At 39.1% G+C, this 23,487-nt stretch overlaps 1 protein-coding gene across 9 annotated transcripts; it reads right to left on the bottom strand.

Annotated features, from left to right (window-relative positions):
* Positions 1–2,087: 2,087 nt before the first annotated feature.
* On the bottom strand, positions 2,088–23,022 carry LOC308199544 (cytochrome P450 2J2-like). Of its 9 annotated transcripts, none has more exons than XM_080603876.1 (16): positions 22,495–23,022; positions 21,430–21,487; positions 20,059–20,168; positions 13,729–13,887; positions 12,898–13,068; positions 12,769–12,809; positions 12,374–12,531; positions 11,613–11,726; positions 10,359–10,521; positions 8,737–8,886; positions 8,103–8,263; positions 7,215–7,391; positions 6,277–6,418; positions 4,863–5,050; positions 3,537–3,678; positions 2,089–2,494 (listed from the first exon to the last, which is right to left on the bottom strand). In XM_080603876.1, the coding sequence occupies exons 9-16, from the start codon at positions 10,468–10,470 to the stop codon at positions 2,316–2,318; spliced, it is 1,251 nt and encodes a 416-aa protein (XP_080460002.1). In that variant the 5' UTR covers positions 10,471–10,521; positions 11,613–11,726; positions 12,374–12,531; positions 12,769–12,809; positions 12,898–13,068; positions 13,729–13,887; positions 20,059–20,168; positions 21,430–21,487; positions 22,495–23,022; the 3' UTR covers positions 2,089–2,315. The 9 variants fall into 9 exon arrangements, with proteins under 9 accessions (XP_080460000.1, XP_080460002.1, XP_080460003.1 ...); XM_080603877.1 differs by lacking the exon at positions 20,059–20,168 and adding an exon at positions 16,589–16,673; XM_080603880.1 differs by lacking the exon at positions 22,495–23,022 and adding an exon at positions 22,259–22,463.
* Between the last annotated feature and the right edge of the window lie 465 nt (positions 23,023–23,487).

Raw genomic sequence — 23,487 nt, 5'->3', positions numbered from 1 at the left:
TGCATTGCTAACTCTTGGGACATGAAAGGCAGAACCAGGACCATTGCAACATCCTTTATTGCCAGGTGACTTCAATTAAACATTATCCTCTCCCCTTTCTACTGATTTCTTATTTTTCTTGCACTGATTTCTCTTCACATTCTTGCATGTTGTTAAACTTTAGGTACGTTTTCTCTTCTTCTTAACCATTTTTCTCAGCATTACAATCATTTGAAAGACCAGGTTACTTTGCAATTAGGAGTAGTACTAACTACATGGACATCAGCGTGTGAATCACAAGTCTGAATATTTATGTGGAAAAATACTGGGTATGGTAACAATGATATGAAAGCCCAGTAGTGCTTGGGGTAGAAATTAGGAACGAGATTGCCTGATACAACATGCTGTGGCTGTCAAAGACACAAGCACAAAATGTTCCTTACTGAATTTTGTCCTACTACGACTACAGAGCAGAAGTTTCCAAGAGTTCAAGATTTGTAGGTCTATTTAAAAAGACAAAGTCAAATGGACCATATTGCTTTTGAGTGAAAACTCCTCCAGTGCTAGCTAGTTTCTTCCTTTATTTAGCGCATTCCCTTTTGCCTACCAGAGTTCTTACTTTCTCATTTTGGAAATGAAATTCCAATATCTAGCTACCAGCAGCAGAAATAACCTGATCCAGACCAGCAGCTTTCACGTGTGTTCTCCTGACCCCACTAAGTCCATAGACAACTTCTAAGGTGTGGTGAAAGATGACTAAGAAATGCAGATTCATAAATGCTATTCAAAAACGTATATAGAGATATACATGATATAGATATAACCTTTGTAAAAAGGACTTCTGTCTCCACTAGGGAATGTTTGTGGGTTCTTTTAAGAATCTGCAAGTGAAAATGTTTAAAGCAATATGGATCCTGTATGCCTCTTCCTGGACTTCACCTCTTATTCAGTCTCCAGTACGTGCACATACTATATTCACAGATATATTCACAGAGATGACTGAGACTCTGGTATCAACCACATGCCTCATTATACCCACCTCTGCAACACCATCTTTATATGGTAGGAAAACTGAATCCTAGTTCCACGTTAGTGCACAACCCACCCTCCACTCCCCCAAAAATCTATGTCCACACAGCACATGCAGCCTCCCGATACTGAGCTCCTTCACAGATGTGAGTAGAACTGTTTAACCAATGTTACATTAAAGAAAATCATCATGCTGGATAAACAAAGCATCCATGAAATATAATTGCAATAACAATTCTAAAATCTTCTCCTCAGGGGAGGAAACTGGCAAGAGCTTTGCTCAGCAGCTCTGCAAACAGTCTCTGTTAGCTCAGCTACTGGAAGTCTGCATGCCACAAGGCACACTACACAAAGCCTCCATACTCACAGAAAGCCCTCACACAGCTCTCAAGAAAATTGATGTAATTTTTTCTTGCCCTGTCCCTCCCTTTGTAGGTGCCAAGCTTTGCTTCTCAGGACTCCAAGCATTCCCTGTAACTGTCTTACCAGGCATCAATAAAGAGATGTGGCCAACCTAGACTTCTTTTCACCATCACCATTACAAACTGCCTCCACTGGGTGAGAGGACTCCCTCTTTAAGATTGCCTCTCAAATGCACCACAATAATAAATGCAAAACAAACGACTTCAGGCCAGCCCACTGGTCATTTATCATTTAGGCTGCCTTTGTTTCACCAGGACTGGGGCTACCCTCTGCAATTCTTCAGGAGGGAATATGGGGGGTGCCTTCACTGGCAGACTACGTCCCCAGTCTCACAGTGAAATGAAGGGTTGCACTGATGTAGCTCTACTACTTCCAGATTGAAGCTATCATCTCCATGCGGCTATGTGCTAAATAGACAAACTGGCTAGCGCACAGGTAGTTCAGAGGTCCCAGCACAACTCTTTCCCCCCATGCAGCTACCATAGGGATTCAGGCAATGCCCAGAGCCATCACGTATGGGAAGTGCACCTCCATGCCCTGCTCTAGAATTTAGAATGCATGGGGACGATGGGAAGCACTCCCAAGTCTTGGCTTTAATGTTCCTTCTCCCTCTAGTAGGATTCCCATTGAGCCTCTAAGTAAGACCAGACTCTGTAACCATTTTCCGTGTGTTTATTTCATTTCTAATACACAAGAAAATCATACATAGATTTTCCAGACACAGGGAAAAGGAAAAACAGAATATTTTTCAGGACCAGCTTCTTAGACACATGACACAACAGGAACAGACTGACAGTGAATCTGGGCTAGAAATGAAGAACATAAGAGGTGCACTAGCAAGCCTGTGTCAGTGCCTCTTCCTCAAATCTATCATACACTGCAACCTAGCGAAGATTGGCACAGAGCTTATATGGATGGGGTTTCATTGTGCTCCCAAAGATAATGTCCATGTTGACTTCCTTAACTCCTTCTGGTAGGGTGAACTTGAATGTCTGCAGCAGGCTGCAGAAGATGATGAAGAGCTCCATCTTTGCCAGCGCCTCTCCCAGGCATACACGGTGTCCTGCAGAGGGAGAAGGGAAAGAGCAGTCAGTCCCCAGAGAAATCTGTAGCCTGCATTTGCTTCCCAGCTTTTCAAAAAAGCATCACTCATTCTCATCAGGAAACAAAGGATTTGCTGAATTTGACATTTTTCTCTCAAACTGACTGAACAATTGAGGTGTCTGCAGTTGACCATAAGCAGGATCTACCCAGACTACAGAAAAAGCTACCAGAGATGCTTCTCCCTAGTTTCACACTTTACTAACTAATCCCTAACTCCCTGCTGCTATGAACTCAGTTTCAGTCTCTTGATTCCAAATTAATCATGTGAATCAAAAACTTTTCCCAATTTATCAGTTAACTTTGTGTTAAGTTTGAGTGAGAGAGGTGGTGACAGGCTCTAAGGTGCAGTGGTTAGGCCTGGGATGTTCAAATTCCTGTTCTGCCAAGCGTAGGCCAGGAACCATGAGGCTGACACTTTCACATCCCAGGTGAGAGCTCTGACAATCAGACTATTCATAAGCCTGGCATGATCCTCAATAGCTTTTGTTTTATTTGTTGTTTAATCAATTGATTGTTTACTCTTCTATAAACACACACACTTAGTGAAAGAGTGTCTCCAGAAGCTCCCCTGGAAAGGCATAGCCGTCTGGGATGCATTTGATACAGGTTCAAATTCCTGTATCAACAAATACTGAATTATTTATACACAGTAAATCAGCTCCAGCAGAGCACGCTGCCATGGAACCACCACTATAATAGCATAATCTGGCAGATGCAGAGGATGGCAAAGAACAGCGTAAGGACTTTAATCCCAAAATTATTGGCAATTCTAGGTCTTTACTCCTTTTACTTTCTCTGCATTTTCGCAAAAATCTAAGGTCAACAGTTTATATAATTACCAAACAAGTTATTTTCCAATCATTTTTTTTTTTTGGCCTGAGAAAACCATGTACTCCTATTATGGGATTCCACTCCCTTTGGTCTTTCCCACAAGAAAAATAATACAGCTTCACGTTCACAGTCTAACCCACACAAACGGTTTCAGTTATCAGCAAACCTACCTGCTGAGAAGGCTAAGAAGGCCTCTCGGGTCACAAAATTTCCATTCTTGTCCAAGAAATGACCAGGGTTGAACTGGTAAGGGGTCTCCCAGTATTCAGGGTCAAAAAGAGTTGAATCTATATTTGCCATAATCACAGTACCCTGCAAAGAAGATGCTGTTGGCTCATTTCTGCCTCTCAATTTCTCAAACATCAAGAAGAAAAGGACACAAACCAATTCCAGCTATAGTTCAGGGCACTGCTCTGCTAGTCACACGAAGAGATAGCAGAATTGAAAGATTATTTTATTGGGAACAAAAATGTTTAATCTCGAACTGTTTTCTTTTCATTGTCTGTGTTTGTGTGAGTGGCTTTGTTGCTTTTTGTTTGTTTCTTTGTTCTTCTCTTCAAAAAAAAATGTCTAAAAAACCTCAGTAGTTCAGTTTTAGGTATTTGCCTACTTTACTCCCTCCATGTCTCCTTTTTTCTATTCTGTTAGCAAATGCAACATAATGAGGGGTGTAAGGTCCCTTAGCTTCTTATCCTAAATCTAGTAAAATGATTTTCCCACTTTTGACAAGCTTTAGCAGGTTTACAAATGGAAAAAAAAGCACCCTGCAAATGAAATAGTATATTTCAAATTATCTTTCTCAAGGTGAAGGGAAGGAAGGTGTGCATGGCAAACACCATGGAGCAGTGCTGCATAGGAAGGTGTCTCCATGTGTGCCTTTGGGGAGGTTTGGCATTAAGGTTAAGTTTGGAAAAGCTGGATGAGTCAAGGAAACTTGCAGTAGATTTTTGTTTGAGGTCAGATGGCAGTTCAGGAGCTGCAGGGAAACATCTTCATTATATCTCAAATATGATGCCAGAGATGTAGTAATATGGAAGAGAAGCCCTAAGTGAACGAAACTGAGTTCATGCTTGGTATTGTCTCAGGCATCACAAGTGGAAAAAAATTCAAATCTCCCATTTGTCCACATAGCAGACAATATCCTGTCATTATCAATATGCTGACAACACTGTGCATTTCTGGTAAGTCCTCTCTCAGATCCTCTGAAAGTATAAGAACTCAAATGCTTATAAAGTACTTTAAAAGCACAAACTCTTGGAAAGTAAGACTCTGCAGCACTCTCACAGGTTTAATTGCTGTGAAATTATGCTTTTGGTAAGGGTTTTTTCTCACTGTCCATGAGAAAAAGGCACAGGCCAGAGGGCATGGGAGGGAAAAAGCACTGTCAGTACTGTCACCAACAACCACTGAACTGTAAGGAAAAGTGGATGAGGGAAAACATAACTACGAGAAATTCAACTTAATGGCCAAAGATCATACTGGAATAGATAGGGTACCTTTGGAAGGTGATACCCCAATACAGTTGTATCTTTCACTACTTCTCTAGGAATTGTGATTAAAACAATGCTACTAAAGCGAATGATCTCATGAACCACGGCATTTGTATAAGGCAGTTTCTTCCGATCCTCATAGCAGATTTGATGAGAAGAACCCACAACGACATCCAGCTCTTTCTGGACTTTTTCTACAGAGAAAAAGAAATCCTTTATACACAGAATACCACTACAAGCAGTGATAGAAAAAATAAGTATGTAAATAAATTATATACTCACCATATCCTAAAATGTAAATACATTTATACAACTGTGCATACATTTACACAATTTTACTATTTGACTAAAATTTGGTATTTCCTAGTTTATAGGCTCTATGTTCAGATCATCTTTCCACAAGCCCAAAAGATTTATTGAGCTTCATAGTTAAAAGAAAGAGAGCAGACTGTAAATAAAGCAGGAGCTTCTTACTAATAGATTAATACAATTAATCAAGCTATTGTTTTTACTCTAGCTGAATACAGACTCACAGCACACTTAGCAACATTTTGTAAGGAAGCCATTGTATCAAACTGATACACAGATGTAATGCTGAGAATTGGGACAGGGTAATACCTAACCATCACTAATTGTTAATCTCTTTTGGCTGTTACCTATGCTTCAGTAAGTACCATACTTCACACAGTCTGAGAAAGGTCAGGATCAAATTTCAGGCTTAAAAACTAGGCTAGTAATCCAAGAGAGATTTTTTTTTTTTTAATTTTATTAGAATTTGAAAGCTACATGTGTGTACAGGGCTCTGTTCTTCCAGCCTTCTAGAACCAAAAGTAGTATGTCTTATCTAGCTCTAAATCCAAGCATTGAGAACATGTATTTGGCTTAGCGATTCACCACCACTGAAATCCCTGTATCAAATCATTTAAAAATTTTTGAAACCAGTGTGCAACTTTGCGCTTGTCTAGAATTTCTCAGGCATCTGTCTTCTCTATTCTTCTCTATGTAACGTTCCATAAATTACAATGAATATATTTATTATGTAGAAATCAACTGATGTCTCAGTTAACAAGCACAAATTATGTATTTGTTTGACATTTCAGATACGAGGAAAGAATCACTTTACCCTAACTCAAGTTCCTATCTCACTTTGAGTCTTTTCAACCAGACTATAATTTCTATTACATTCTTACAATACTAAAACAGTCTGTCAAAAATCATGACAAAAATACACAGAAGACAAAATACATCAGAAGCTGAACATCCCTGAAATTATTTTTAAATCTGTCTGGAAATGTTCTACTTCACTGGCTTCTTAAAAACAAAGCTTGGAAATACAATGTCAAAAAAAATTAAAAAAAAAAGGGATGTGGAACAGAATTGTTCTACTTGAAACATCTCCATGTTTGTGTCTATAACTCACCTTGAATGTCAGGAAAAGCCACCATATAGAGCAGAGCCCAACGCAGAGTGGTAGCGGTGGTCTCAGAGCCACCCAGGAAGAGATCAAAAACAGACTGCACCATGTTTTCTTCATCATAAGTAGAATCTGGGACATTTTTAGCCTACAGGTGTCAATAAGAAATTAAATAAGAGTGCAGAAGGTACATCTGTCTAACACTGTATCTGCCCACTGAGACATGAAGTGATCACTGTAAGTAAATAGAGTATTTCTAGAAGATGGAGAAAATACAGCTACCTGAACAATAAAAAGATTTATGCAGATATTTTCTCAAGTAAATTCATAGATACTTTTCATTGCAAGTGCTATAGAAAGTGTCAGGATTCCAAGGTCCTATTACATTTAGAGCTCCTTGTTGCCTTACTGCTAACTTCCACATCAGAAAAAAAATATTTCAAAAGTAGGTTTATCCCACCCTTGCCACTCCCTGCACATTTGCTGATTTCAGTTATCTCTCATGTGTTATGATTTAATGATTTATGCTATTTTTCAAGGCAGAGACTGCCATCATTTTTCTTTTAGATTGTTTCAATAACCATATGGTCCTACTAAGCACGCAAAAGTTCAGTACAAAGCACAGAGAATAAAGCCAAACACTGAAAAGACAAAAAGAATCAGAATTCAAGAGCCATCTAAATATTTACATCTTTAAAACCAACCATTGTCTACTCTTGTCTAAGGACTCCAGAGTATAACAAAAAAACGATGTAATTATTTTATCCTTCTAAAACAAGCTATTAAACTGACTATTTAAAATTCATATTTGAATTTGACAGCATGGTTTTTAAACTGAATTCGTAGTGCTCTGTAGTGATGTTGCTGTGTATAGACAGCTATGTGAAACGTGCAGGAAATCTGCTATGATATCATTTTTGTCAATTACAGCACAAATTACTCACTTTCTCTATCTGATCCAGGTAAAAGTCAATGAAATCTTCTGGTTCATCTATGGTGCCTTTTTCCCTGTGGTTTTTGATTTCCTGCCTTACAAAAGAACGAACAAAATCACAGCAAGATTCTACTTTTTGTAGAGGTCCCGGAAGGCATGTTAAAAGCCACTGGAAAATTTCATATATCTGTGGAGCAAGCATTCAACACAGATACTGTAAGTTACATGACATGACTAAAGCCATTATAGAGATACAATGCAGACATTTTTAATACTGAATTACTGAATTAATTTCTCTAGGAAAAGCACTGCAGCAAAGAGAAACGTCACGTTTAGAACATGAATAGGTATTGACTTGTGGTAAATTAAAGTTGATGCAATTTCTACCCTGGATTCTTTCTTATCCTTACTGCATAACCTCACTAGTATTTGCCCTGTTAATTCACCAACAGAGGAATCCAGTTTCACAGGTAAGTCTATTCTGTATGGGTTAACAGTAATAAATTTAATACTAATTAATATTATATATATTATTACATAAATTGACACAGGTGGATACAGACAATGCAAAAACACAAACTTTTACTCCTGTAAAAAAGTATCACTTTTCACCTCAATAATACTGGTCTTTTCGTTACAAAAGAGTTCAGTATCCCAAGCACACTGCCTTTCCTGGGCAATTCTGAAAGTAATTATTTGTGTTACTTTAATAATGACAAACCCAAAGCACTCCAGGCCCAGTTCATGTTCATGATCAGTATTTTTAAATCAGCATTTATTGTAATTAAATAGTATACTATGATAATATATAACGCTGCAATTAATATTGCATGGCAATGCAATAAATATCATGTTCAATAATTTAATAATTTGCTTATTAAATGTGTCATTTTCTCACATAGTAACTGTAGCTGTTCCCAAAAGCCACTAAACAATTGTATGCTTCAATCAGCTGGCGGAAAGTTTCATCCTGCAGGGAGAAACGATGTCCAAAGACCACAGAACATATCACATTAGAGACAGCATGAACAATGGGGAATGAAGGGTCAACAGCTTCTCCTGCAAACAGAGATATGCATTTATCACCAAAATACTATCTTCTTTGCTACTTTGAAAGCAAGATCACAATGACATTTTATAATAAATATCCCCTATGCTATTTAGACTGTTACACTGAAACCCTCAAAATTCACTGGCAAAGGTAACAACAGATAAACCTCATTCAAAAATAAGGACAGAAAGGTGTCAAGTCTTTAACTCCCACCCTTATCTGTTTTGTTTGCTTTTCTTTTTATTTATTTATTTATTTTTAATCTTGGTGCTAATACCAAAATACACACTGCTGAGCTCTGATGGTACAAAAAGTTTTGATTGCACTTAAATTATATTACGTTCTAAATAATCTTGGCTGTACTCTAACCCCTGTCTTTTCTAGAACAAAACCAATTTGTCTTTACCCTCAGTAGGTAGCCTGCATGACCCTACATCAAAATCAGGAATGCAGTTCCCAGGGCACCTTGTCAATGACATACCATCTTTGTCCTTGAAGAACTTGACCAAGTGATAGGCCTCGGTTTGTATCCCACGTTCCATTCCTTTATTCCCCATTCCAAGTTTCCGGAGAGTTGCAATTCCAAAACGTCTCTGATGTTTCCAGATGAGACCATTTGAGACCAGGATACCTTCAGTCATTAAGAATCAATTTTATGTTAATAGTCATATAACAGTAAATGACATACATGCTAAGAATTCTTCCTTCTCATCATGCTGCCACTCATGAAGAAGAGGCATGCATTAGGCCACTGTTCTAGCAATAGTATTTTGTTAAGGACAGAAAAACCACCTTGGTTAATATAACACCCCCAGCCCTGCAAAAAGCCCACTACAGTCTCAGAACTCACACACATGCCCAAACATCCAAGAGCAGTGGTCACAATGAAAGTCCATGCAGCAGGCTGCTACATGCTGCAAAGAGCGTGGGCTGGTGTTGCCTTCTCTTTGCCTGTTCTTTGAGCAGAAATGAATCTAAATCCGTATTCACATAGAAAGGCTTAGAGCCCAGCTCATGCAGTCTCTTATAAGATCTCATTTACCTTCTACAATCTTCTAATAAAATAAATACTTGTAAGCTCTGTTTGCCAACATGCATATATAGGCATTGTGTTTCCACAGATGTTGTCACGCGTCACCTCTGCAGGAGTGGCAAAGAGAGCTTTCCTCAATAAACACTATGTTCAAGTTTCTACCACCTGAAAATACAATGGTGTCTCTCACCAAGCTACTCAGAGCCAACAGACCTTTCTAAGGAGCTCATTGGAGAAGCCCAGGTGGTTCCTACGCTTGTGCTTCTTAATCTTATACAAACCCTCTTGAGATCATCAAATCTCCTTACTGGCAATATTTCAAAAACACCACACTTCCTTAACAGCTAGAGTTGATAACTGGTTCTGAGCTCGTTGTCTGTGCTGCACTTAGTCTCTTGCTTTTGGGGGATGGATCCTGATTTTACCAGGCTGCTTGCAGCACACATTCAGCTGTCATCGTGACCCATGTCCTTCCTGGAAAATGAAGCCAGGGCAAGAACCACTGAGCATTTCTGTTTCAAATGCAGAACTCTATATATTCTCCATCCACCAAAAATCAGCAGTGGCTGATAGCACAGTAAGAAGCTTTGAACAAGGACTATTGCACCTACAGTCTCGCTAATATGTTTAAAGCTCCAGTGTCCTTCCTGTGCCTTGGGACATCCCGAAAGGCTACATCTTGTTCAACAGCTCTGTACATGCTTTCCCTACAGTGGCCTTTGCTGTAAACAAACAACCAGGAGCATAAAGAATTGCTTTAGCCTCAGCTTAAAGAGGAAGCTTCAAGCTCCAAATAAAGTGAGCCACACATGGATTATTTCAAATCAGGGCACAAGCTTAGACAACACTAATAATGGATAAATAAAAGACCTAGCTAGTACAAATGCTGCTGCTCTGGTAAGATTCTGGAATACGTTTGACAGCAGCACTTTAGAGACCATTTTGGAGACCATTTTGAGGGATACCACAGACTTGCCTTATATCAACCACCTGGAGCAGACCGAATGGGTGAACTGGGAACTAAGGACTTGTCAGTAGACAAAGTTCTTCCACAGATACAAACATCTTACCTCTTCCACGTGAAAATTTGTTGAACATAAAGGTCTGTAGTCGCCCAGAAACATCCTCCGAGTTGACGGTGAGACCATCCTTCACAGCTTTGAATCCATAAAGCACCACCATAGGTTTGTGACCCAGCCACAGGGTGCAGATGTTGCCATAGATTTTTGCTAGCTGTAGGTTTGACCAATGACAAAAAATACTCATTGGAGAAACATCAACCAAAGCACACACACGATGGGCTCCTCTCTTCCAACATGATATTACTGTGATAAACACTCCCACTGCAAAACAAAACTATTTTGCCTTTTTATTTCCTGAACTTGGGAGTAAAGTTCTGTGCTCTCTCTGGGACCCCACTACTCACAGCAATGTGAATGATAAAAAGAACAGACGCTCTTGACCATTTTAAAGCTTAACTTGGGTTGTCTTTGCAAATTTAACATTTAGGAAAATGGCACAACTGAGTGCTTACAGATCATATTAGGTTTCACAAGGAAAGTTCACCTGCCCATTCACAGTTATATTTTTCAACTCCACGTTTCATTTCCTCAACCAAAAATTAGAACCTCTTAAAATTGCACATTCCAATTGTGACTTCTCCTAGTACTACAGATTTCAAGATTCAATAGACCATCTCCCGTCTCATACAAAAGTACTGTCAAGCTGAGGAATGTGAACAGAGATCCCACCTCTGCTTGGCCAGCAATAGGGACTGGTCTCAGGCAACCCTGCAGATATTCAGCAAGGACAAAGTCCCTACCTTCACACAAAAAAACACTACAGCTCTGTCCTCCCATAGTGATGAACGCGCACCCATTAGAAATGTTTGGCATCAATGTCTTTTAAGTTCCCTTTTCCTAAAGCCCATATTCTCCCCTTGCAGCCAGGTACCCCCTCACATACCGGTTTTGCTTAGCACCTAAAGAAAGGTAGGGACTTGAAAAAAATTTATCAACACATTGGATCATTTTGTGAAGTTTTGTCTCAGTGGAGGAGGCTGAACGCTGAAAGACCCTCGATTAACATTCTCAGCATGGACCCAATTCTTCCCATGATTTCATTCCTTTCACCATCATTTACACTGTCAGTTTATTTGCAAAGAATCTGCAGATTTTACTTAACTTGTTTAGGCATTTAATTGAACTTCCATGACCCACCTTCCCTCACAATGAAGTTCTCTCTACTACCATATTAGCCTACCAACAACCATCCCTAGTTTTTCCACATTTTGCTCCTTTGTTCACATCCGCAAAAATACATACCTTTTTCAGGCTCCTATGATCAGCTCTAAAATTTATCCGCCAGACACCTCCAACTATGGGAAGTGGGATTGGTCCAGGAGGAAATCCACGACTTTTCCATTGCAATTTCAGGAACTGCACACCCAGAAGAAACAAAATCAGGGATAGTAGTATTACACTTATCATTTCACACTTTAAACAAGACTATCACTGAGAAAGCTGTTACGAATCTGTTGAACTGATTCTATATTGTTCTGCTTAACTCTTCCCAAAGACAACCTCCTCACATTTAAGCTTTCTGAATTTTTCTCCACCCTTCTTCCCTACCACACTTCCCTATTCCAGAAAACGAGGAGTGCTCCCATCCTTGCATGTATTTAATACATCACTATGCTGCAATATGCTAATACCTGTCATCGCTTCAAGATCCAATAAAGGCTAGAAGGCAGATGTTTCATTCAGACTTGCATCTTACATTCAGAAACATCCCTTTGAGCAATCAGTTTGATGGAATATGTCACTTGAAGGTCAGCTACGTACTGACAAAGACAGCAGAACTGACCAGGTAGCATTCCCTGGGGAATTTACCCAAAGTCTATGCACACACATGTCTTCAGCACCAACAAAACCAGCAAAATGTGGAGGGAGGCAGGAGAGAAGGATAATCCACTGCACAAAAGGACATTATACTCACGCATACAGAATGACAGTGGATGACACGGGAGTTATCAAGATTAGCGGACCAAGCTTTAGGAAAAATGGGGTGAAATCTTCCAGAGTACCTAAGTGGAATGCTTGTTTTCAGGTGTTTCCACAACTGCTCAACTCCGTCCCATTCCTGCTGTTACATAAAGGTGTTTCTCCAAGATATCCCTAACAGGTCATTCCAGCTGTGGCACTCAGGTGCCAGCAGCTTATTCGCACACCCAAGGAGGTTTTCCTGTTAGGAAAAAAATATTTGTAGGCAAAACAAAAACCACACATGTACTAAGTCTGCAAGAACTCCAAAACTATGCAAAGCCACAGTCATCAGGTTTGACATTCTGAAATTACTGGCTATCTTCACAGCAGCAACTCTAGGCAAAGTACTTTTTTCTCTGTAACAGACTCTGTAAAATAAACAGAAATGCATCAGCAGCATTCTGTAACGTTGCCAGTGCACACACAATTAACTTACAAGAAGCATGTTATCTCCAACTTCATGACATCTCCCTCAGGCTATAAGAGAAAGAAAACCAGAAAATATCTCAGTAAATAGTGCAATTCATACAGATGTTTTAAAGCTAAGCCAAACAGGACAAAGTACCCTCACAGGCTTTCCACAGTTTCCACAGTCTGCAGGATCTTATCTTGCTGTTTTCATCTACAGTTCACTTTCTCCATTAGTTTCGTGGTGCCAAACATTGGATTGTAAGTGTTGCATTCTTGACGAAAAACATCACTATAAGCAGACTTGACCTTGGATAAGTTTTTATACCTATTTGCAGATAAAGAACGGAATTCAGAAAATTAACAGGAAATCTTAACACAAGAATGCACAATACAAGACGTAAAAAAAACGTAACTAATGAGATAAAGATCAGAAAAAACATCTTCAACACCAGTTAATTTTAACAAAAGCACGCTGTAGCCAACACACATTTATGGAATGTGTAACTTATGAAATTGCTACTTTTATAAACTAAGTCCTCTGTTCTTCCCCAGACATGTCTAGAGGAGAATTTCCAGCATGCTTGCTGGGTGAGGACCTTGCTTAGGTCCTTCTACACACAGCAAGCTCCGTCATAAACAGTCTTCAAACAAACCTCACCAATTGGAGCTTCCTGCCTCTTCACAGGCATTGTACATCTGCTCCATTCAAATGATGGAGCAAAGGAAATTGGCAGGCATCTCACTCCTTTAGATCTACAAATACACCAAGAAGGATGAACCCTACACTTGTATAGTAGGACATCTGAAAACATACTGTTTCTTGGAATAACTCGTACCATGATGAAGTACATTTTTAAAACGAATTACCATCATCTGTGTCATTTCATCCTGATCCACACCAGATTTCTCATACATCCTAAAATTCTAATGTTTACACTGGTGTTACTCATTCACAGATGAATTATCTGGGAACATGAACACATACCTTGTTCAGACTCTCTTGATCAGCTCTGAAGTTTATATGCCAGATGCTTCTGATTATGCAAGATGGGTCTGTTCCCAGATGCAGAATTAGAAAAGAAATATGAACAGAGCCTCACTTGTCATCAGAATTCCACTAGTACTTTACAAGGCTACTCTGACTCTGAAAAAAAAAATGAGGAACTCAATTTCCATTGATTTATTACATCTGTCTTAAACATTTTTGTGATGTATTTCTGTCTCACTCCCGTTCTGAGTGAATGCATCGTTGAGGGCATGTAGTATATCACTAACTTGCAAGTACAAATCACTATTGCCTGACACAAGCCTTATTTAAATAAGGGCGTTCACGTTTCATTATGATGGACTGAGAGGCCATAAAACCATTTTACTTACAGGACGAAGGTTATATTCTGGTATGAATATACCTTCTCCTCTTTGATTACTAAATAAGGTTGATAATCCCTTGATAATCCCTTCCTGGTTTGCAAGCAGCACTGCAACTAAGAAATACGGTGCCTTTTTGCTTTCGTCTTGAACTGCTGCTCATCAGGCATCACAGGCAACCTTAATGCAAGACTTACAATGCAAAGGGATATACAATCAACAGCTTTATTAAAAAATGCTCAGGTGTGTATTACAAAGTCATCGTGTATGTCTGGCGGGTATTTGACAAAGGTTCATTGCTACATCTGGAAGAATTTTAAAATACACATCTTGTCTGAAATCACTCACAGCTTCTTATCTAATAACTTCTCAGTTCTGATCAGGTTTCCATTTCTGTAAACACAGCTGTGACTTTGCATACTTTGGCCCTGTAGTTCAGTCCATGATAGTTTTATTGCGTAACAGCTGGGCATTTCATACACCCACACTTTCAGATGGAGGGTACTGTTTTCCTCTTCACGTGTTTATGTCTAGGTATGACAGCTGATTTTTTTTTTTTTTTTTAAACTGAAGGATTCATGGACACATTCAGCACTGCCAGCTTCTTCCTAAAATCCCAAACAGAGAGAAACTGGAAAACTGAATTACTTCTTCATGATACATTTCCATAGTCAGTCTTCAGTTCAATCAAGAAATGAGATAAGCAGCCAGTATCATGACAGTTTTTCTTCTCAGGTTCTCCAAAAACATTTTAAAAGCACAACATTCTTTCTGAAAAAATAAATTCTGACAATACTAATTTCTGCATTAAGGACATTACTAACCTCAGCTGTTACTTAAATTCCAGTGGATTGCCCTCATTCAGAGTATGGGAAAGAATACTCCTTTTGCATTTGCCACTTGCCACACTTTGTTATTGTAGATTCAGCAACTATACAAAAAGTACTATCTTTTTAATAAATAATTAGGCAAACTAGATTAAAATGCTAGACAGCTGTGTGTGTTTTCCTGCTTCAGTCTCCCCAAGCAAGAAGGTGACCAATATACTTGAAGTACTACTACTTGCAGTAGCAAGTTAAGAGTGAATTCAGAGAAACATCACACAGGAAAATTGATTCTCAGGTCTACAGTACTCAGCACAAAGCTTCTCTTAGCCAGTTATAACAGTTTATCATAAAGGTAATAATTTCACAAGAACTTCATTATGTGGGTAATGTCATAAGCTGCAGTAACCCTCATCTGCCTGAGTTTTTCAAGGATAGCGCTTAAAGTCAGCTCCAGGAGAAAGCATCTATGTACCCATGGCAGTTTCATGAGAAACGTGACCAGGAACATGACAGTCTGACTGACTGACAGCATTTCAGGTCTGTCTTATAAGAGAGATCTGTCTAAGAAATTAACAGCTGTGAATGTACCATCTGAAGCTACCTTATTCTGCTCCGAAGAGTTCTTCTGAAACTTCTGAAAAAGTTCTTGTGACATCCAAAAATCAATAGATAACTCATCACCTTCTCTTTCAATCTTTTTCCCTTCCAGATCACTAGGAATTTACTCTCTGCATATTCAACAAGTTTTTGTCTTCCAACATGCTATGACAATAGGAATCATGGCTTCAATTAAGGAACAAATATTTTTACTTCAGATAATTCAAGAGAGAAATTTGTTGTTTCAATGTCGTGTTTTCTTTCACTCCCAGAGCTCTTTTCATTATATGTTCTCTGCTTTTTTTTTTTTATTATTGTTAAGTTACAATGTCTGTAGCAAAACCTGGTTTTAAACAAATGCCTGCAGAGTCCTACACCTGCTGATGCCTGACCCATATGAGAAGCCAGAAGATACTCTTCTTGTTAAAGGAACAACTGATGGTGGCCGTTCACACACAAAGCTGAGCTGGTCAATTGTCCCCACAAACACTGAATTTACATACGTAATACAGTAGTTCCCTCAGCAGCTAAGTACACAGCTCAGATTCTCTGAGCTTAAACACTGCAAATTTCCTCGCACTCTCTATCTCCGTGCTACTAAAGCCTGGGGGTAATAAATTCTCTCCCCCTGTGAAAGATAGGGGATGAATCTCTGCCTAACTGTAAGGGAGGAACAAAAGCACCTACTTTGAAACGCAAACTTCAACACACATTACTCAAAATAAACAAAAAAAAATCATAAGGCACTTTTATCAGTAATCTACAGTGTTGACTCTCTTTAAGGATGCTTTCTCCAAGTTCATCTCGGAAATCCTTCTGATTTATTATAACAGAAATTTCATCATCCCTTTATTCATTATACATTCAGAGAAACCAAGGAGAAATACAACTGTTTTTTAAATTTCTACTTTTTCTAACTGGGATTGAATTAGTAACTAAATGAAAACATTGCACCTGTAAGAAAAACATTGAGAATCCAAAATAATTTAGCATTTCAGGGAATTTTAACCCTGCCTGCACAGCCAGTTACTTCTACTAGGTCACCACACTTACTGTCTTTAAAACTTTGGCCCATAGTCTTCTAGAAGTCCACCTTCAAGGCTGTTACCAAGACAGCAGACATGATCACCATAGCAGTCTGCAACAATAGATAGATAAACTACCTAGATGATCTACCAGTGATTGGTTTGCACTAGTTGTGCTAATGGAATGAGGCACAGCTTTGTCCTGCCTAGGGTCTGTATCTACAAGGAAGCCACGGATTCATACCCCGGTGCAGCATCTCCCATGTAGTTCTTACCAGTACAGGAACTACTGGCACAACCAAGCTACCATCCTCTAAACTTCATCAGTAAATACCATCACCCACCCGGTCAAGGTTTGTCAGATTGCAATGGCAAATCACAAACACATTTCAACTGGGCATGGAACACTCTAAGGTCTCAGCTGCATGCATACACAGTCCCCTGACCAAAAGCTGGAAAACTGCAGAAAATAGGCTGGATACTGCCACCACTGGCTCAGAGTCATGACCACTAGCTCAGAAAGTCCCTGAAGGGTAGGAAATTATCAGAGAAATAATTAGAGGCACATGCCTGCCATATTTTCTTCTTACTTTCAGGCATCAGTGGTTGACTACGACTAGAGATAAGACAGTGGGCTGGATGGACCTTCAGGCTCACCTTTTATGATTGCTTCTGCTTTAATCTTTTTTCTTTTTTTTAAAAAAAAACAGCAAAATGGTGGCCAAAACTTTAATGAATTCCGACAAATATGTTGAGACGATTAATTTTGATCTTTCACTCTGGACACAGATTTTTGGACTGGACTAGAGAACATAACAAGTCTTAACCCATCCAGGAACATCTGCTTGCATCGTTCAGTGAGTTTGACATATTCACTCATGTTTAAGTCTGTGATCTGCTATAAAACATAGATCCTTATGTGCACTTTTGCTTACCCTCTCTACCACATATAATGAGAAATAATCCACAGTATACAGTTACATTATCTCAAACCTTACAGGTGAATTTTTCAGGTTATTTGTCCAGTTCACAGTGCTTGTTTTTATGTCATATAAGCACACACTTTCATAAATAACTTGTTGATAGATGGAAGTATTCAGTATTACAAGATCCTTGATTGGAAAACCTAACCTGACAGCCATATTACCACGGGCCTTTAAGCTTCAATTTTGCTGAGAAAATTAGGTGCAAGAAAGTACATAAACTAAAGCTCTGCAAAGTAAATAACAACAGATATGGATTGTAATTGTTGAGATTGTAATCACTAGCAGCTGAAGGGTTGATGAGAAAAAGTATTGACATAAAAAGAGTAAAACCTAAAAAACAGAGAATTGAAAGATAGCAAGTAAGCAACACTGAAAATCAGCTAGATCCAAGGAGTGTCAGGGGCTGACATTTCCCCATCTGGTGGCTGACTGGTGAGCAGAGTCTCATGCGGTGTCTCAAGAGCAGCAGTAAGCATTAGGGCTTAGCCAAGTATCATGGTAACCAAAGCTAGCTAGTATATTGGGCAATAGATAATTGCTTTATACTTTCTAAACTGTGTATATTCTTCTGGCAGCCTCTGTATGGTAAAAGATATCTGCACAAAGGTGATCCAGTAAGTGTAGGCTGCAACGTGAGTGGTCATAAAAGGAAAAAAAAATCACTAAGATTTTGAATTTGCTTGATTTTCGTGATGTTTGAAATAGTATATTTGCAAGATACTTGTTCCAAACAATTGCAAATTTTCATTGGTTTTTGTCCCACATCGGGGCTTTTCATTTAGTAAGTTTCTACTCTACAGCTTTTTCAGAACTTCTGCAGCTTACCATGTATCACACCCAGTAACAGACAAAAGAAAGGTGGTAGAAAAACAACATGAAACAAAAAGCATGTCCAGAAAACAAACAAACAAAACATACAGCATTCATCTTTTCCTTTCAGTCACTCCTTGATGAGCTCCCCTGTATCAAAAAGGATCCATACAATTAATAGCTTCTCTGAATTCTGTCCTGCCACAATAGACCTGTGTCAGTTGCTGTTCATTAGGGCACCGCCACACTGTTGAAAATGGATTATACCTTTCTCAATCCTGAGCAAGCAGAAACTTCAATATTCAGCCTGCATTACTTACTGCATGAGAATGGCATAAGCATTATTACTTTCTACTCTCAGAAGTTACACAGCTGAACATTTCTCAGCTATCATTGTAGAACTCAAAGTTACTATTTCCTTTTCAGGAAGAAACAGAACTTTAATACCCATTTCAGCTTGTCTTATCTGAAATTTTTTGTTCTGTCCATGACTTTTGGCATTCCAAGTGCAACATCTAGGCTACTAGATACTGCTCTGAAAAACTGTCAAACAATGTTGAGGCTACAAATATTCAAACATTAGGAAATTCCAAAAATAAGACTATCTGCAAAACAGTAATTACTTCTTCCTGATGCTTTAGTGAGAACAGGGCAACTGACCCGATGCACAATCACTTTTCCTTATTTCAATATCTCCATTATACATGAGCAGCACCTCTCCATGCAAGAAGCCCTGCTCATTCTTACCTGGCAAACACTATTGCAAAGCTCAACATCTCTGTCATCTTTACAGGTAAGTCTGATCAAAAATCTTCTTTTGTAATGAAGGTTTCAGGTCACAGAAGCAGGCAGCGATTGCAACAACTGCACAGGGCAGGGAAAGCACAGTAACAAGAGAAACAGCCATAACTGCCATCTATATCTTACCTTTCGTTAGTTTAAGCTTTAAGCTCTTTTTAAAAGGGAACATCAAGTTTGATTAGGCCTAGAGAGATGAAGCAAGTTCCTCAGTCATAGACAAGCTATGAACAGATCTAGGAACAGTGTTTGAATCTCCCAAGTCCCATTCCAGTATGTTGCCTACACAACCTTAAAGCTCATCAGTTTTCAGGCCCCAGTGAGATAGATTTTTGCATCCTGCTGTAGTCTGTTTGTTTATAATGTTGTAAGCAAAGTTCTCTCTTCCTGAGTAGAACAGAAAATCAGAACAGCAATTTTCTTGGCTTGCTTTTTCCAGTCCTCTTTTCACACTAAGTCTGTGCTCTAAGCAACTCTCCCTTGGTGTTTGCTTGAACATGCCATGCCTGTAATTCTTTTCCCACAGAGAAATTCTGAATCCACTGACCAATTAACAGCTCCTGTTATGAAGCTCTAGAAAGACAGAGAGCTACAGGAGAGAAGGAAAGCTGAGCTGAGAAATCCAAATTATCTCCACTGAAAAAAACCTGCAAGGGAGCTTAGCAATTGTCTGTTATGTTTAGCTTGACACTAGGCCAGGCAGCAAGTATATGCTACCATGCCAAGCAACACATGCACAGCATAGAACCACACAGTGTTTTCTAATACACGTACTGAATCTGTCTTTGCAACCTGCAACAAAAAACCCAAACCCTGGTATTTACAGCACAGCAGGCAACACAAACCCTGGGCACAGCCCTTTCCAGCTCCAGCACACCACACTCGACGTTTATTCGCCTCTCACCTTTCTGATGATTCTGATGATGCTGTTTCTTTCCCTGTCCCCTGCAGGCATTGCATTTGCTTCCCACTCTTATGGTTTGAAGCCTTCATTACAAAAGCAGATTTCCTCACCTATTCAAAATAAACAGACTGAACATCTGTCATCTTTACTGGTGAGCTCTTGCAATAGTACTTGTCAGACAAGAGGGAGCAAGATTTATGTGAACAGGTGCTGCTCACAAATGCTGAAAATATTAAAATAGGGAACACTGAATCCCTCTAAACAGTTTACAAGCAAGAAAAAAATTAAGCAAACTGTTGCCTAAGCTTTTCCAGAAAACTCTGCCTCACCACACTTCATTTGATACCCACAACTCTCACTGAGCACTAGGAAAACACACTGCCCACATTGTCCAAAAGGCCAGACCCAGCCTAAGCCTCTTGTTAGGCCCAGCCTTACTCAGGGGGACCCAGATTTACCCTGCAGAAAGGTCTCAGGGAGCAATCAGGTAGAAGGATGGGGTCACAGCAAAAGTAGCAAGACTGCTCACATGGGGTACACCGCAACACTGCAATGCAAAGTGCGCAAAGAGAGTGGACCGTAAAACCATGGAGTCATCTATGTTGGAAAATAACTCTAAGATCATCAAGTTGAGCATGCTGGTAATGGAGGAGCCCTGTACATCAGAGAAGGCTTTATGTCAAATTAACTCATCGTGGTAATGAGAGCACAGGTTTACGAGTCAATAACTTAATCCAAACGGGGTACAATGCCAGAGCTACAGAGGAGAGATCTACTATCAGAGCCAGCACCGACCTCCCACAGGCCTGAAGCAAGCTGGCAACACGTACTACAACCCCAACCAGAAGGGCAGCAAGGGCAAAAAAATGTCATAGTAAGTGGAGACTTCAACACTATGGCAGACACCACACCATGACACACCATGGAGATTCAGCCTTTAGAAACTGTCAATGACTGCTTCAAGAGGCAACCAGATGAGGACTTTCAAGCCACACTCATTCAACATGGTGGGTGTCAAGCAGTTGCAATACAGATGTACCTTAAAGCATTTTTGTCACCACACATTATGTTTCTGATTGCTCTACAGTGCTGCCACCTATGGGTTCCACAAAACATTAAGCTAGAAAGCAACGGGGTTACTGAGCATAAATTGATAATCAATGACATGCTCGCCAAACCCGACCATTCAACAGATTTAAAAGAAAGAAGAAAAAAGGAAAAAAGAGTGGACTGGAGGGACAAGTAGAATATTTTGTGTTTTTAAATCTATCAATGTAGAAGCACGCTGGCATTTAATTGCCATTATTAATAGGTAATTTTAAGGCTCAACTCGGCTTAGGTCTGGTAATTTTGAAGTGTGTTAAGTCATACCTTTGTTGATGGCATGCATCTGTCAACAGCTCTCAGTGGCATTTCACTGTCGCAGATACTGCAAATGGTAAGTGCACAAACAATGAGAAATAGAATAGAGCTTCCTTCCTTTTAACCATAGAGGTCCAGCTGGATGAAAATGGGATAAAAGCATACAATGAAGTAAAGTTCTGACACACACAAATGGTAAGTCGAGTTATTTAGCCAACTTCATCAGGTAACTCATTTCAAATCCTCAAATAGCATCATAACCTGAATAATTGTGTGGATATAAGAGTGCTCAGTAGCACAACTCAGTAACACTGCAATTTATGCAAAAGTAAGAGGTGGTTGGTAAAGCCATAAGAAGGGTTTAATTTTAAATTGCTCCTCATAGCTTTTTGTTTAACTCTTCAAATACACACAAAACCATGCTGCTGAAAATGATGCTCTTCAACCTCTGCCATTTCTACTTCTCTGTCCAAAGAACTGAACAAACACCAAAAACAGCGTGCAGGCACACTCTTTCTGATAGTTTTTCCACCTCCAGTTTCTGTAAGGCCTCTGCATGTGCAGCCCACTGAAGCAGAAGAGCTGCATGTTAATGCACATGAAGAACAAGCGGTAGCTGCTCAGAAAAGTAAAGTAAGCAAATGTAGCAGTGTTGTTGCTTGTCTGCAGCCCCCTGAAACTGCCCTACATGTTTGAATTGGAAGTCCACTAAAGAAAAAAAAAAAAAGACAAATCCTTGTCCACATATTTTTAAAGACTGAACGATGCAAGATTACAATTGATACATATTATTTTATTATTTTATTATTATTTTATTATTTTAATCTCCTATACTTACTTGAAGATATATAATAATATTAGCTGGGTTCTTATTCAAGTCTTGAAAAATCCAATATAGTGTATCAGCTAATAAAAAAATAATTAAAAAAAAGAACTATACAAAGTAAAATTTCATAAACAGGCCCACGAGGCACCAAATAATCAAGAGATAAAGAAAGCTCACAGTATAAGGGATGTAAACTGCCATAGCTAAGGCTTATGTTCAGCTATAAACAATGGTATTTAGCACATTACTTCAGACTTGGGTCCTAAAAATGATTCAGCCTGGGAAGTCCCACGTATGTTTGGGAGTCATACATCTTTTTTTCCAAAGAAGATGGTTCCTGACGATACAGTGAGGCACCCTAAGTTATCTCCAGGTTTGCTACTGCAGCTTCTTTGGCACTTCTAAATCAGCAACATCTGCAGCTTTTACAATGACTAGGAGCTGAAAAAGCAAAGAGAAGAAGCAGATTTAAGAGAAAATAGATTTTGCCATCCCAACAGGAATAGACAAGATGGAGGATGAGGTCTGAAATACTGTTCTAAATGAGTCAAAGAAAAAATCACCAGAAAGGAGACCTCACTCCACCATCTTGTCCAAAAATACCAAAATTAGGCCATTTGTTTGCTTTGCAGTTGTGGAGATTCCAAAAACTCTCAAAGCAACTTTCTGTCCATGAAAAGAAAAGTTCTTTCCATCAAAGAAAGTCAGTGAATAATAAATGTAAGACTCTTTTCAAGTTAAAATTTGCTACACACAAACCTCTTCTGGAAAGCTTACAGGATCAACAAATTAATAACGATTAAGCCTCTTTCTTCAGTTTATTTTTCTTTTTCACAAATATAACAGGACCTTTGCATTTTTCACATCCAAAATTTCCATCAGGAAATTTGCATCCTTGGCATAAAAAAGTGTTTAGAAAACACCATAATATCCACTTGACAGCACAATATTGTCTCCATTATGTTCAGCATAATGTCATAACTTAATCTTGAATATGATAAAAGGGGAAAGTAGATATGTCTTAAGTGTAATATGTGTATTAGGACACTTCATTTAGCCTTATGCTGCCTGAATTCAATTCTTGTTCTCCTCAGAGACTGTATCCTAATGGACAAGTATTATGTACACATTTCTGCTTCTGTAAAAGAAAACACTTAATTGTAGTGATTCAGAAAGGTAATAAGTAATGCATCCTTGGCATTTCAGTGTTTAGCTACAGGAGGTGTTACCATGATGCAAGA

This window comes from Anser brachyrhynchus, assembly GCF_964034855.1.
Source record: "Anser brachyrhynchus genome assembly, chromosome: 9".
Taxonomy (NCBI): domain Eukaryota; kingdom Metazoa; phylum Chordata; class Aves; order Anseriformes; family Anatidae; genus Anser; species Anser brachyrhynchus.
Note: the sequence above shows the minus strand (reverse complement) of the source record. Positions and strands in the feature narration are given on the sequence as shown.